General features: G+C 42.6%; 1 protein-coding gene across 1 annotated transcript in view; it reads left to right on the top strand.

Moving 5' to 3' along the window:
• Positions 1–16,031, top strand: part of Gramd1c (GRAM domain containing 1C) — a 79,412-nt gene that overhangs the window by 16,094 nt on the left and 47,287 nt on the right. The window contains exons 3-5 of the mRNA XM_057764899.1: positions 1,311–1,395; positions 14,260–14,363; positions 14,924–15,019. Coding sequence (XP_057620882.1) covers positions 1,311–1,395; positions 14,260–14,363; positions 14,924–15,019 — 285 coding nt within the window. The remainder of the gene's footprint in view (positions 1–1,310; positions 1,396–14,259; positions 14,364–14,923; positions 15,020–16,031) is intronic.

Genomic DNA, 16,031 nt, shown 5'->3' with positions numbered 1-16,031 from the left:
TTGCCAGTTGGATAATTCTGATAGTGTTAGTGATAGTGGAGATAAGAGGGTTATCTCCAGGCTCAGTTCTTGAGGCCTGCTACAAAGAATTCACCAGAAACGGTTAGATAGTAGCAAAAAGTAAGAGAATTTAAAGAAAGATGAGCTTCCGAAGGAGAAGGCAGGCTGGGGCGGGTTTGAAGGTAGTGTTCCACAAAGGAACCGCACTTTTCTGTCTATAATTTGCTGCGTGTAGTTCTACATAGAATTCCATGTGTGTTATATTATATTATGTATGTATGTGTGTACATGTATATATGTATATACACCCACCATTTGGGGTGAGATTTAGTAGCAGTGCGAGCCCTGGATTGTCTGTGGAGACTCTGGAGGCCTCTGCACTGCGCTTGTATTGGTGGCGTGAACCACTTTCGGTCTGCCTCAGCTGGGGAGTCCAGCATTCCTCTTTTCCAGAGCGCTTTTTCCACATCAGTTTTGTAAGGCTGTGTGTGAGGCCTTCTGGGCTTTGATCTCTGCCCTATTCACCTGCCTCAGAAGCATTCGGGATTCTGATTGCATTCGCCCTGCCCAAAGACTTGTCATTGTTGATTGTGTTTGTTTACTTAATAACTCAGCGTCGTAAATCTGGGTTTGTCCTATGGTGTGTGGGAACGAATATCTCTGCGGTATTTATCAGTGATTTTCTTTTCTTTTTAAGGCTGACTTTCTAGGAGTTGCCCTATATATTGGCCAGTGCTTACTAAATGGTGGGCTCAAATACAAAGGTCCAGAAAGACCTGTGTGTAATTAGGTAATGTGGTCAAAGTTCAAGCTCTTCTCAATTGTCCCAGTTTCTATGGCTTCTCATATCTCTCATGTCACTAGGCAGGAATGTGCGGGCGGCTCAGGCCATCTCTGGCGTCTGCTCAGATCTGCTGCTGTTTGGTCAGGACAGTGTCAAGCCCACATGGCCTCATTTCCTTCTAGGTCTCTCCACCAAGGCCCTTGCTAATCTCCACTTGGCTCGTTCCAGTTGGGACCGTACCCTCAGTCTGCCTAGATGACTTTAGGGTTTTCCCTTTTACTTCAAACACAGCTTTTCTGCTTTCTCTACGTCAGCCCCGCCTCCTCTGTCAACACAGCTGCCAGCTTGCATGGCCTGTCCTGCATTGGCAGAACTGTTGCACCGATGGCTCTGGAAATGTCTGTGCCCCTTTCATATAAGGACAATGTTGACAGAAAGTAAACGATCTTTAAGTTTCACTCTGAATGTGTTTTCTAAGCCATTTCAAGTGGAAGTAAACAGAAATCTAATCTTTTTATTGTTTCAGATCTCGAGTTCCACCTATAAAGACAGGAACGAGGAGTACAAACAGCAGTTCACACACCTGCCCGACTCCGAGAAACTGATAGCAGGTACTCAGAGCCCCCCAGATGCAGAAAAGCACAACAAACGACCATACGGAGAGATAGCTAGGGCTTCGTGCGGGAGGGGCTACCTTAAGGAAATGTCCCACCATTACTTTCAGTTTTGTAAGGAAAGCTGCGTCCTATTTACAGTTAGATAAGCTAAGCCAAGTCTAGGTAGGAGAACAGTGATTTCTGACCTCAGAGATACTATGTACGAAGAAGAAGTGTGCCTTATGGTTTTTCCCGGTACTTCCATATATGACTTGTAAGGAATATTTAGATTTGATACTCATCATATAATAACTCTGCTGAGAAAAATATACTCTTCAACAAGTGTACTGACAGAACGATTTAATAAGGATGTTCTAGGATTACATTTAGGAATAAGCCATTATTCATGTTATGGTTCATGTTGAGTTTTTGTATATAGTAGGCTTTGGGGTAGCAGGTTTAGTCATTTCTGTTATAGAAATGCTTTCTTGTGTGTATTTGTGTATGTACATACAAATCTGTAAGTACATTGGCATATAGGGTACATGTATGTGGAAGCCAGGGCCAATGTTGAATGTCTTCAAATGAGTTCACCCTGTGTTTTGAGACTGGGTCTCTTTTTGAACCGGAAGCTCACCAGTTGATTACATTCCTTCCGTCTTCTTCCCCGTCACTAAGATTCCAAGTACATCACCATACTCAACTTTAGATTTTAAATATTGAACTTAACTTTATTACTTCTGTGTGTATAGGTATTTGTTTGCATGTGTATCTTGTGCTGTGTGTGTGTGTGTGTGTGTGAGCACGCACACACCATCTGAGGCCAAAAGAGGACACTGTATCCCTTAGAACTGGAGTTACAGGTGAGTATGAATCATCATGTAGGTGCTAGGGATTGAACCTGGGTCCTCAGGAAGAGAAGCCAGTGTTCTTAACCTCAGAGCCATTGCTCCAGACCCCACATCCAGATTTGTATGACTTCTGGGGAATGAAATCAGGTCTGGTGTACCTAGGTTGATCTCAAACTCAGTATGTATCTGAGGATGATTTTGAATGCCACACCTTCCAAGTGCTGTGATCACAGACAATTGCCACCACACCCAACAGAAGAAAGATATTTCTATGATAAAAAATTTAAATATGAAATTGACGGAAAAGTGGTGGTAGGGTATGGAAGGGTTTAGAGGGAACAGAGAGGTAGTTGTCTCTTCATTATAATGGAATGTTAATTGTTAAAGACAATTATTACTCTTTTGCTATGTTTCCAATGTTTCTTGCTAACCTCCCACTTAAAACCAAATGCTTTTCATAGAAATAGTTCTAAAATGTACCTTTTTCACTCTGACCTTGCTTTATTTTGTTGAGGCTGGGTGTTGCTATGTACTCCTGGTTGGCCTGGAATGGCTGGCCTTAAACTTGGAGCTATCCTCCTGCCTCTACCTCCCAAGTACGAGGATTACAGGTGTGTTACCACCATGCATGGTGATTTGTACCCTTTTTGAAAGATATTAATTTCATTGTGTAGTGGAAAATACTCGTTGTAAAACTGGAAAGCCACCTAGGAAAATGTAGAGAAAAAGAGTGACCCTTCTGTCTCTATAATTTGGCTGCTAGTGTTTTGTCTTTTATACATTATTTTCAGTGTGTGTGTGTGTGTGTGTGTGCATTTTTTTCTGACTGGTACAATAAACATGTTTACTGTAGATATTTCAGATATAAAGGGGAGAGTGGCTGACCCGGGAACTTTTGTGGTGTTGGGATGGTTCTGTATGGGATTTGGGTTACATGAGTGTTCATTGGTTACATGGTATCAGGGTGGTGGTTACATGAGTGTTCATAGGTTACATGGTATCAGGGTGGTGGTTACATGAGTGTTCGTGGGTCATATCTTTGTTGAGAAACTTGGTTGCTTAAAATTTTTTTTTTTTTTTTTGGTTTTTTTCGAGACAGGGTTTCTCTGTGGTTTTGGAGCCTGTCCTGGAACTAGCTCTTATAGACCAGGCTGGTCTCGAACTCACAGAGATCCACCTGCCTCTGCCTCCCGAGTGCTGGGATTAAAGGTGTGCGCCACCACCACCCGGCTGGTTGCTTAAAATTTTTAATAATAACCAGTGTATCGGGGACATGCCAGGGTAGAATGCTAATCATGACGATGAAACTGTGTCTTAAATGAGTGCAATGATTCCATCAAGAGTGGGTTGCCATAAGTAGTTGGCTGTTGTGTGATGTCTTACTCTTTTAGCTTTTCGGGGGGTGGGGGCCTGCAACCCAGCTCCCAAAGAAATCACATGGAAGTTTATTCTTAGTTATAAACCTCTGGCCTTAGCTTGGCTTATTTCTTGCCAGCTTTTCTTAACTTGTATTAGCCCCTCTGCCTTTTGCCTCGGGGTTTTCCCCATTCTCTTACTTCTACAAATCTTACTCTTACTCCATAGATATGTAGCTGAACCTCGTTGTTTTCCTTCTATTTATACTCTGCCTGCTAGCCCCTCCTATCCTTGCTCCTGCCTCCCTATTGGCCATTCAGGTCTTCACAGAGTTAAACAAAAGCAGCATAAACAAAACAATACACCTTAAAACAATATTCCCCAACAGTTGCCCTTTGATAGGTCAGGAAATTGGATCCAGGAAGTCTACTTCCAAGGTCCATGGATACTCAATCCCTTGATAAAATAGTATAGCATTTACATGGGACATTCCTTTAAATGTTTAAATCACCTCTGGATAACTAGTAGTGCCTCACACAATGTAAATAATATGTAAATGGTGTTATGTGTAGTTTTTAGGGAATAGTAGCCTGAAAAATTTTGTGCATGTTTAGTAGAGATATAGTTCTTTTAAAAAGAAACATTTTAAACTTACCTTTGTGACTTAATCTGAGGAGGTAGAACCCATGGCTATGGAGGCATGACTCCAGCTGTCTATTCCCTGTCTCTATCTGCTGAGACTCTAGTAGCAAGGATTGTGTCTAAAATTCATATCTCGGTTTCTTAAGCACCACTCTTCCTGAAGAAACTGCTGGAGCAGTGTGGTGGTTTGAATAAGTATGGTCCCCATAGACTCATGTGTTTGAATGCTTGGCCCATAGGTAGTAGCACTATTAGGAGGTGTGGCCTTGCTGGAGGAAGTGTGTCACCTTGGGGGCAGGCTTTGAGGTTTCACATGCTCAATCTACACCCAGTACACAGGCTCCTGCTGTCTTCTGATACAGATGTAGGACTCCTAGCTCCTTCTCCAGCCCCATGTCATTCTACATGCTGCCACACTTCTCTCCATGATGATAATGTAACCTCTGAAACTGTAAGCCAGCCCCAATTAAGTGGTTTCCTTTATGAGAGTTGCCATGGTCCTGGTGTCTCTTCACAGCAATAGAAACCCTAACTGAGATACTCAAGACCAGTGAGGATGAAGCATGTTATTGTTACAGTACCAACAGTGGGTTAAGAAAATGAAATCAGGCAACAGCTGAAACAGCGGCTGATGTTCAAAGTTAGAATATCTTCAGCAACAAAATAGCAATGATTTGGGCTAAAAACCTGAAGAATCAAATAAATATCCGTGAGACCATATTGCAATGAATAAATGCTTGAATAATTCAACAGTTATGGAGGAGCAACAATCTTCCAGAATCCCAAGCATATTTAGGTAATTTCTATGCTCGCTAGAAATTTAAGTTTTAGAAGGTTAGGGGCTGGAGGGATGGCTCTGTTGGTGAAGTGTTTGCTGAATAAGTGCAAGGACCTGAGTCTGAAACTTAGAACCCACATAAAAGCAGCATGTGTGGTGATTGCTCTCCCTTCTGTGACCCCAGCAAGGGGGGCAGGGACAGGCAAAGCAGTGAAGCTCATGGCCAGTTTTCCTAGATCAATCGATGAACCCCAGGTTCAGTGAGAGACCCTATCTCAACAAATGATTTTGCCCAGCATTTAAGAGCACTGGCTGCTCTTTCAGAGGACCCAGGGTTCAACTCCCAGCACTCACAACTGTCTCCAGGGGATCTGACTCCTTCCTACAGACATGCATGCAGGTAAAACACCAATGCACATACAATAAAAATAAAGAAAATACAGAGGCTGGAAATTAGTCATTTGGATTTGGTAAAAGTCATTAGAGACTGAAGAAGAAGAGGCGGCAGCAGTGGCAGCAGCTATGACCTAGGGAGCCAAGTCATACCTAAAGTTACAGTCTACTCAGCTCTTACTCTCCATACTAATGCCAGAAGAGAGTTTTTGAAATATTTTAACTGACCCCTGAGTATTGATAAAACTAACTTAGCCAACGTTATTTCCTGCCTAGCATCTAATACTGATGGGTAAAGTACTAGGGTCGCCAATGAGAGCATTTCCAGATGTGTACATGCTAATTAACCAACAGATGTGTACATGCTAATTAACCAACATTTGGTGTTGGACACTGGTCGCCCTATTTTAAGGGCTTATGACCTGCTTTGATAGATGTAGCCCTTGTGTTTAGATCGTTAGTCTATTTATCTTAAGCATAAGTGCAATATTACAGCTACTCTAGCTCTCCTGTAGAAAAAAATTTCCCATCCAAGTACTAACTGGGTCCAGCCCTGCTTAGCTGTGCAATCAAGTGCATTTGTGCTGGCATGGCCATAAACTTCTTTGAAAATTTCCAAATGTCTGCATTAACATGACTTTTTTTACTTTTCATATTCATTTGATTCTTCTCTTTTTTCTCTACTAATCTCAAGCTAAGAAATCTTTATTAAAATCTATAATTACATTTGATCCAGTAACCCAACCTGTAGGAAAAGGATACAATGGGGCACATCAATACCCTCGACGCTTCCAGCTCAACATGAGTATAGCTAGAGTGAGGCGGGGCTAGGGCATGGGAAAGGGAACCAAATGTTGTAATACACACCTTTAATCCTGGCACTTAGGAGGCAGAGGCTGGTGGATTTCTGTGAGTTTGAAGACAGCCTGGGATACACAGACCAAAAAAGAAAAAAAAGAAAGAAAAAAAAAAAAGGAATTGGGCATGTATTGGAATTTATTGAAACCTATATTTTATGTGTATGTGTGTTTTATCTGCATGTACATTACCATGTGTGTGCTTAGTAACAGCAGAGGTCAGAAAAGGGTTTCAAATCTGTTTGGTGTTATACGCTTTTGTTTTTTTGGGGGTCCCACCACCTAGCTCCCAAATAAATCACACACAGAGGCTTATCCCTAGAATTGAATGCGTGGCCTTAGTGTGCCTTGTTTCTTGCCACTTAAATTATCCCGACTACCTTTAGATTACCTTTAAATTATCTTTAAATTACCTTTAAATTATCCCGACTACCTTTCTGTATTTCTGAATACTTTTCTTACTTCTTTCTCTGTGGCTTGCTGTGTAGCTGGGTGACTGGCCACTGGTGTCCTCCTCTCCCTGTTCTCTTCTTCCATTTATACTCTGCCTGCCAGCCCTGATTATCCTTGCTCCTGCCATGTTATTGGTCGTTCAGCTCTTTATTAGACCATCAGGTGTTTTAGACAGGCAAAGAATCACTGCTTCACAGAGTTAAACAAATGCAGCATAAAAGCAACACACCTTAAAATAACATTTCCTTAAAAAAATCCTCTCAAATTGGGGTTACAGACGGTTGTGAATTGCTTTCTGGGTACTGGAAACAGACCCCAGGTCCTCTGCAAGAACAACGAGTACTCTTAACCACCGAGCCATCTCTCCAGCCCCGTGCCCCTTAAGTTTTATTGTTGTATTACGAGCGAAATGGGTTAGATCAATATGTAAGAGCTAGCCAATAAGAGGCTGGAACTAATGGGCTAGGCAGGGTTCAAAAGAATACAGTTTCCGTGTAATTATTTCGGGGCATAAGCTAGCCGTGCGGGCGGCTGGGTGCCGGGGACGCAGCCCTGCCGCTTTTATTACAACATTTTATTGGTCAGAAGTGTATCCAGTCTGCCCAGATGTTTTCACAGGTAGTTGTAGTCAACTTTGAAGTAACAGATAACCCAAATTACACACTGGGAAAACTTATGTTTTCTTTCTTTTCATATTTTTATTTATTTATTTATTTTGGTTTTTCGAGACAGGGTTTCTCTGTGGTTTTGGAGCCTGTCCTGGAACTAGCTCTTGTAGACCAGGCTGGTCTCGAACTCACAGAGATCCGCCTGCCTCTGCCTCCCGAGTGCTGGGATTAAAGGCGTGCGCCACCACCGCCCGGTTTCTTTTCATATTTTAAAAGTTGTTTTACACTGATGACAACTTATGCTGGAGAGGTTGTGGGAAAAAGGGAACATTTCTGCATTGCTGGTGGGAATGCAAACTGGTACAATCCCTTTGGATGTCAGTGTGGTGATTTCTCAGAAAATTAGGAAACAATGTTCTTCAAGACCCAGCAATATCACTTTTGGGTATATATCCAAAGGATGCTCAATCGTGCCACAAAGACATGTGCTCAACTATGTTCATAGCAGCTTTGTTTGTCATAGCCAGAACCTGGAAACAACCTAAATGCCCCTCGATCGAAGAATGGATAAGAAAAATGTGGTACATTTACACAGTGGAGTACTACACAGCAGAAAAAAATAATGACAGCTTGAATTTTGCAGGAAAATGGATGGAGTTAGAAAATATTATTTTAAGTGAGGTAACCCAGACACAGAAAGACAATTATCACATGTTCTCACTCATAAGTGGTTTTTAAACATAAAGCAAAGAAAACCAGCCTACAAACCACAATCCCAGAGAATTTAGACAACAATGTGGACTAAGAGAGACTCCCATAGGGCTGGAGATATGGCTCAGTGGTTAAGAGCACTGACTGCTCTTCCAGAGGACCCAGGTTCAATTCCCAGCACCCACATGGCAGCTCACAACTGTCTGAAGATCCAGTTGCAGGGGATCTGACACATTCACACCAATGCACATAAAATAAAGTAAAATAAACCATAAAAAATATTTAAAGAGAGACTTACATAGATCTAATCTACATGGGAAGGAGAAAGTAAAAAAAGACAAGATCTCCTGAGTAAATCGGGAGCATGGGAACCTTAGGGGAGGACTGAAGGGGGGAGGGGAGAGGCAGGGAGGGGAGCATAGAAAAATGTAGAGCTCAATAAATATCAATAAAAAAAATTTTAAAAAGTTGTTTTAGCCTTGGAATGATCTGGGTCTGAGTGTCAGGATAAGGCTAGGCTGGTGTGAGGAAGACTGTACATGGGAAGAATATGAGCTATGTAGTCTATGGCCGAGAATGCAGGACGAGACTGAACAGTTGGAGTGGTTTCCCTCTGGAGGCGTCTACCTCGTTTACCCAAGAGCACTCTTGTGTGTGGGAAAGTGGAAAGAGGCATGCTGGTTGACCTGTCTCACAGCCACCCTCTATCCGGTGACAAAACACCAAGATAATCACCTTGGAAGAGAATGGAAGAATTAACTTTAACTCCTGGTTTCAGATGTTCTTATCCATGGTCCATGCCATCATTGCTTTGGGGCTTGTGTTGAAGCAGTTAATTTTTGCAGGGTCTGTGTAGTGGGGTAGTGTCTGAAGCCGCCACATCACAGTGACCCAATTTCCTCCCAATAGACCTCCTCCCCCAGTTCACCTCTAAGTAGTGCCGCAGGCCGGGAACTGAGCCTTGAACAAGCGGCCTTTGGAGGACACATCCTCCCGTTCTGGCTTGTTGAAAGGAGACTTCTACGCTGTGACACTGGCACACCAGAGGCTGCACCCTTTTCGAGTGGTCCCACCATTTCTGTTTCTCTTATATTAAAGCTGGGGGACTGGTGCTGCCAGTGTTTGGAGAGGAGGTGAGTGTGGCTAAGGTCTGCCTCAGGAGCCTGTCAGTCAGTTACTGTGTGCCTGTCCCTGTGCACAGGTAGGAATAGGAATGCAGCCTTCTCTCGTCCATTTCGGAGCCCAGGCTTCATCCATTTCTTTTATACGAGGGTTTATTCATTGGCATCTGCTTCCTGTCTTCTTAAACCGTGTACAGTCCTTGAGTCCGCTAATGTACCTCTAATGTACCTCCCTACCCCACCCTCAGCACTCCCTTAAGTTTAATTGATTAAATGTCGCCTTTGTCACTCAAAAGATGTTTGTAGAAGGGGAAGGAAATAAACACACCTCTAGGTAATATCCCTTCCAACTTGCACCACTTATATGCATTGCTTTTTTTTTTTAAGTAATATGCATACTTTTACTCTTTAAAAGACTTGTTTGGGAAGACTTTTCTTTTTTGGTGATGTTATTGTCCAAAATTTATCTTGAGTGCTCTGATTATCTAGGTGAACAGGACTGAGGTATAAACAGGATAATGTTGTATTGAGGACATATAATTCAGTACAAAATCTGTTGCCAGTTCAGAATACCTCTCCACAAAGGCAGAAGAATAATTCTTAAAAAGCAATTTGTTATTGATTAAACATAAACTAAAATGTGAGCCAGCCATGGTAATGCATGTCTGCAAGTCTAGCATTTGGAGGCAGAGGACACCAAGTTTCAGGTTGGCCTATGACACATAATGAGTGCACCACCAACTTGAGCCACTTAGACCCTGTCTGAAAACAATAACAGTAACAAAGCAAAGCCTACAAATAAGAACAAACTCAGGAGGTGGTGTGTGTGAGATCACAGAACTGACAGTCAGGCAGATACAGTTGACTAGTTGCTTCCAAAGTTTAGATACAGCTGGGTGCCGAAGATGCCTTCAGTGGGTAGAGTGCTCACCTCAGGTTCTGTCCTCAGTACCAGATAAACTGGGTGTGGCCATACAGGCCCATGATTCCAGCAGTGGAGGGTGGAGACAAGGGATTAGGGTTCAAGGTCATTGTTAGCTTCTAAGTGATTGAGATCAGCCTAGCTAGGCTATCTGAGAACCTGTGTGAAATGAAGGAAGAAAGGGAAGGAGAAAAGGGGGGAAGGAAGGAGGGAGGAAAGGAGAGAGAAAAAAGAAGAAAGGATGACCAGTCCCGAAATGAACCAAGTTGACAGCTCCATGTGTCACATTTAATTCATCTCAACCTTACCTGGTAATTAGGGAAGCCAGCAGGGACAGCGAGAGGGTAAGATCCTCTGGAAGGGTAAACACATCTTCTGACGGGTGGTTTTGTGACAGGAAGCCAGTGAAGTTAGGCTCTTGGCTTCCCGGATGACTCCTGGGTCCTTGAAGAAACTTCCTTGGGCTGTGAAGCTGGCTAGAAGCCTGCTTAGCTTTTTGAAAAGATTCGAATCACCTTCAAGGATCAGGAAAAGAATTGAAAAGTCATAAAAAGAAAATACTCTAAGAAAAAGCAAAGGAATGTCCATCTCCTGGTCTGCCCAGAGAGAAGGGGCTTATTTTCTTTTTCTCTTTTTCAACTTATATTTACTCTTTAGTTGTTGCAAGTAAAAAGCCAACAAAATACAAAAGGAGAGGGTTTTATTTCTTGTAATTTAAATAACAAATATAAAAGAAATCTTTAAAATGTTGTTTTAAGGAATCTTTTTTTATGTCTAGTCAGGTCTGCATTACTGTGTGTTTAGTGACCCTTGCAACAAAATGGAATATTTGGAACCCTGTATTTCCTGACATTGTAGGGTTCTTTTTGTTTGTTTTATTTTTATAACCTGGGTATTGTGGTACACTCCTTTAGTCTGAGCACTTGGAAGGCATAGGAAGACAGATCTCTGTGAGTTTCAGGCCAGCCTGAGCAACACAGTAAGGCCCTGTCTCTAAAACAAACAAGCAAGAAAAAGCAAAGGAAGAACAAAAGAAGAAAAAGCACATTATCCTAATTGCTACCTCCCATATGAACAGTGTGCCTAAGTTCTAAGTAGTAGGACAGAGAATACATTTAGCTTATTTAAATATCTGTATACTATTTAATGTATATGATAGTGACTCACTCTTGGATTCCCTTCTTGCTTTGTTCTATATCATTCGTTTTATTGTTACTAAAATAAATCTTTAGACGTCGGAGTCACTTGATCCTGCTACCACTAGCAGATTGAATGAAGCAAGATGTGTCAAAGGGACCTAAGGAGCTCGGTTAATTTCTTCATCATTACTAATAGCTTTCTAGCAAACTATTTATAAAGTTACAAAGTCCCCAACAACCATCTTTGATAAACACTATTTTCTTATTCCCTCCGAGGTGAATCCGACTGTTAACATAACTGACCAGGTAGACTCTTACTTCCTGAAATGATGATTACTTTTATAGTAGATACTCATTTAAAAGAAGCTGGGAGTACAAAAAATGTTTAATTTTTGCTTTTTAAAAGAAATGTTTTATCTCTTGTGTGCGATATAATGTAATGCCTTTGCTATACTTTATATTTATTTATTTTCTTTAGCACAATTTGAAGCAATTTTACTGTGGTCTCCATTTATCATGATAGCACACATTTCAGGAAAGCCACATTTAAAAGTTACTGAAAAGTCTGTCAATGCATACCAAATATTCTTCCGTTAAAGTATTTCAGGTATGTAGCTTTCAACGCACTTAGTACTTAGTAGCAAGGCCAGCACCACAGACAGCACTTGGCACAATCCCCTTGACCTTGCTCCAGGCCTATCAGAGCTGTGGGGCAGGGTTGGCACTGTGTGTTAATCAGTCAACCAGATATTTCTGAAGTCCAAGAAGCACTGGATGATAAAAAATGTCTGTGGTTAAGATAACAATGCAATGGAACGTGAAGACAACCTTCAACCCAGTCTAACTGGGCTACACCTGCTACTGTGTGAGCAACCCGATCTGCTCCGTGATTCACTGGGAATTTTTGTTAGGTGTTGACTACCTTGCTCAGTTTTTAGTTTTCAGTGTTTGTTTAGAATTTTAACACAACTAAGGTTAAATAGTTTGAGAATAGTTTGAGGCTTATTCAACTTTTTTGTTGAATTTTGTTTTATTTGAAGCAGAATCTCGCGTAATTCCTTGTGTTAGGCTGTCCTTGAACTCAGAGACCCACCTGCCTCTGCCTTCTGAGTGCTAGGATTAAAGGTGTCACTGTGCCTGACAACTTTCATTTTAAAATAAGAAATTACCTTTGCAGTTTTAAAATGTAGCAGTTATTGTAATCACCTTACAGAAACTCTTCGTATCTTGCGTTGTCAGTAGTTTGGCCCTATGGTTCAAATGAGGCACTGAGCAGGATGTAGAAGCATGATGTTTGTGCTTGTTGGTTTTTGCCAACTCAGCATAAACTGAGTCACGTGGGAGAGGGACCCTTGTCTCTGTCACTCTGGCCTGTGGAAATGTCTGTGGGCATTTCTTGATTCATGACTGAGGTGACAGAGTTTAGCTCCCTGTGAGAGGTGCTAACCCTGGGCAGGTGGTTCTGGGTTGGCTAAGAAAGCAAACTGAGCAAGCCATGGGAAGTGAGCAGGTATGGAGTGTAAAGGGTTTGCTGCGGGCCCCCAGCAGCTTGCAGCCAGTCCCAGTCCCAGGCAAGGACTGCACACGACAGGCAGGAAGGTGGCTGGTCCCCAGCAAGCCTTGTGGGCGGCTGGCTGATCCCCAGAGACAGACAGTGGGTCCCAGGATGGTGCAAGTCCCCAGCAGTGGGCAGGGATGGCACATGAGACCACAGGGCAGGTCTCCAGGTCTCCATGTGGCGGTGGGGGGTGGGCAAGGGAGAGACGGATAGGCGCATCATACACAAGATCAGCCAACAAGCTCTCAAATATGATGTCTGCTTTTCAACTCTGTAGCCTTTGCATGTGCTGGTCCATCATAATTCTGTCAACTCTTTACTGACCTTTGGATTTTTCTGTATTTTGAAATAGGGTTTCTCCATGTAGCCCTGCTGTCCTGGAACTCTTTCTGTAGAACAGACTGGCCTCAAATTCAGAGACCCGCCTGCCTCTGCCTCCCAATTGCTGGGATTAAAGGCACAAACCACCATTCCCGGCTTGGATTCTTTTCTTTTTCTTTTTTTAGGTTTTTCGAGATAGGGTTTCTCTGTAGCTTTGGAGCCTGTCCTGGAACTATCTCTTGTAGACCAGTCTGGGCTCCAACTCACAGAGATCCACCTGCCTCTGCCTCCCGAGTGCTGGGATTAAAGGCGTGCGCCACCACCACCCGGCTCAAAGTAGTTTTTGTATTTGCTGATGGTTGACCTTCGTTGTAGACCTCACTGGATTTGGAATCTCCTAGGAGGCACACCTCTGGGTGGGTTTGTGAGCAAAATTCCAGGAGCTTTTACTGGGGTTGGAAAACCCTGAATGTGGGTCGCACCCATGGGCAGTGTCCTGTACTGAACAAGAAGAGGGGGGGGGCGGTGGGCAGCTAGGCACTGGCATTCCCCTTTCTCCGCTTCTCCATCACTGGCCAATCTGCTCCCACCCCGGTCTTCCCTACAGCTAGGGGCTCCCTACTGCGAGGGACTGCTTTCCTGTGGCTGCTGTAAAAAGCCCCGATGAAAGCAACTGGGAGGAGAACAGCTTCATTTGGACTCAATGGTCCATGATGGTGAGGGTGAGGAAGTCACCATCGCAGGATTTGAGGTGGCTTTTTACATTGCACTAACCATCAGAAAGAGAGAGTTTTCTCCATTTTATGCAGTCTGGGACCCCAGCCCATGGAGTGGCACTGCCCACATTCATTTGCGGTGGGCCTTTCTTCTTCAGGTAATCTGACTGAGACCATCCCCCACAGGCACGCCCAGAGGCCTGTCTCCTGGATGATTCCAGATTCTACCAGGTTGACAATATTAACCATCCCTTCTACCTTTCATTTACAAAGTTCCACGAGGGTGTGAAATATTTCTAGTGAGTTAGTGCATAACAAAGAAACTGTACAGAGCATTGAATGAATGAATAAGTGAACGAGTGAGCAGAGATGACTGTCCACAAGCCGAAGTAGTATAACGTTTATTCAGTTGTCAGATTTTTGTGAATAACTTTCTCATTTTTGTCTGTATAGATTATGCTTGTGCCCTTCAGAGGGATATTTTGCTTCAGGGGCGGCTGTACCTTTCAGAAAACTGGCTGTGTTTCTATAGCAACATCTTCAGATGGGAAACTACAGTAAGATATGTTTGCACTTGATTTGTTGATAGAAATAATTGCATAGTCAGAAATATACACAGTATTCTTAAAAGCAGGATGATTCAAAAGTAAAATCATATGTATTTGTGTATCTATGTTTATGTAAGTATAATGTGTTTATACATGCGTAAATGTGTAAAGTATTTTTCTAATTTCAATACATCAGCCCCATTTGTACTTACTACAGTTTGGTTGGAAGGGATTCACTGCCAAAACCATGGTTACTTGACAGACTGTCTACATTGTTCTCAGAGTTTAAATGTGGAGCCTGAACTCCCACTGTCTTTCACACCCAGTCCTAATGTTAGATTGTGGGATTGATGGGCAGAATACGGAAGGGAACATGTCTGAATGCTGACCTTGGTTTTCATAGAGAACACATGGGGGGGGCAGAAAAAGAGAGAGAGGGAGGGAGAGAGAGAGAGAGAGAACTCCTAAAGCAAGCCTTTCAGCCAAATCTGGATTAGATTGATGTAATACTTGGTATTTCAAAATATGAATTTCACTTTTAAAAAGTATTTTTTTGTGTGTGTGTTTAGATTTCTATTGCTTTAAAGAATATAACCTTTATGACCAAGGAGAAAACTGCTCGACTCATCCCAAATGCTATCCAGATCATCACAGAGGGCGAAAAGGTGAGGGACTTCTCTATCTTTGTCACATCAATAAGAGGAAGAAGCGGTCTCACACTGATAAGCACCAGGAGTTAGGTAGTTCTTGAAGCTACAGTGTCTTGTGGAGACACAGGATGTTCAATAACAGATTCTTGTGAGTTTAAACGGTTACTATTTGAGAGGAGAAAGAGGGCAGTGGGGTGTTGGAAAGAACAATGGGAAATGACTAAGACAAAAGATGATTATAACCATGTCACAGTCAAATCCATTTCTTTTTTTTTTTTTTTGGATTTTCTTTTTTTTTTTTGGTTTATCGAGACAGGGTTTCTCTGTGTCTTCGGAGCATGTCCTGGAACTAGCTCTGTAGACCAGGCTGGTCTAGAACTCACAGAGATCCTCCTGCCTCTGCCTCCCGAGTGCTGGGATTAAAGGCGTGCGCCACCACCGCCAGGCTTTAAATCCATTTCTTTGTGTACTAATTAAAATAAAAAAATCCAGAAGGACACAGTAACAGTAGTAATCTTTAAGTCACAAGTTGTATGTACAATACTGTCTGGAGATTGCTAGAATGTATCCTCTACAAAGAATATCTATCAATAACTGGGCATGGAGGCCATGCCTATAATCCTAGCTCTCTGGGGACAGAAGCAGAATCATCTCTGAGTTCAAGGCCGGCTGGTTTACAGAGTGAATTCTAGGACAGCCAGGACTCACAGAGAAACCCTGTCTTGACGTGCCCCCTCCCCTCAAAAAAGAACATATACCGAGAGGTTTAAGTTTAATGAATCGAAAAATCTGTAAAAACATTAATTACCAAATCATTGTGTGAAATTTCCTTAATCGCTCCAACACAGAACTAGCTTTCTTCCTCCCTGTAGATAAGCACTCTGTAGTAGGTAGGTGGGCACTGGCGCAGCCACTGGAAGAGATGGCCCGCTGGGAGGCTCCCTTCAAGGATGGGGATGCATCTGCTGCACTTTCTCGTTGAAGTCAACTTTAAACATGACTTTATAAAAGACAGCTAAATGTAGAG

Source organism: Chionomys nivalis, chromosome 3 (assembly GCF_950005125.1).
Source record: "Chionomys nivalis chromosome 3, mChiNiv1.1, whole genome shotgun sequence".
NCBI classification, from domain to species: domain Eukaryota; kingdom Metazoa; phylum Chordata; class Mammalia; order Rodentia; family Cricetidae; genus Chionomys; species Chionomys nivalis.
This window is presented reverse-complemented; position numbering and strand designations above follow the sequence as displayed.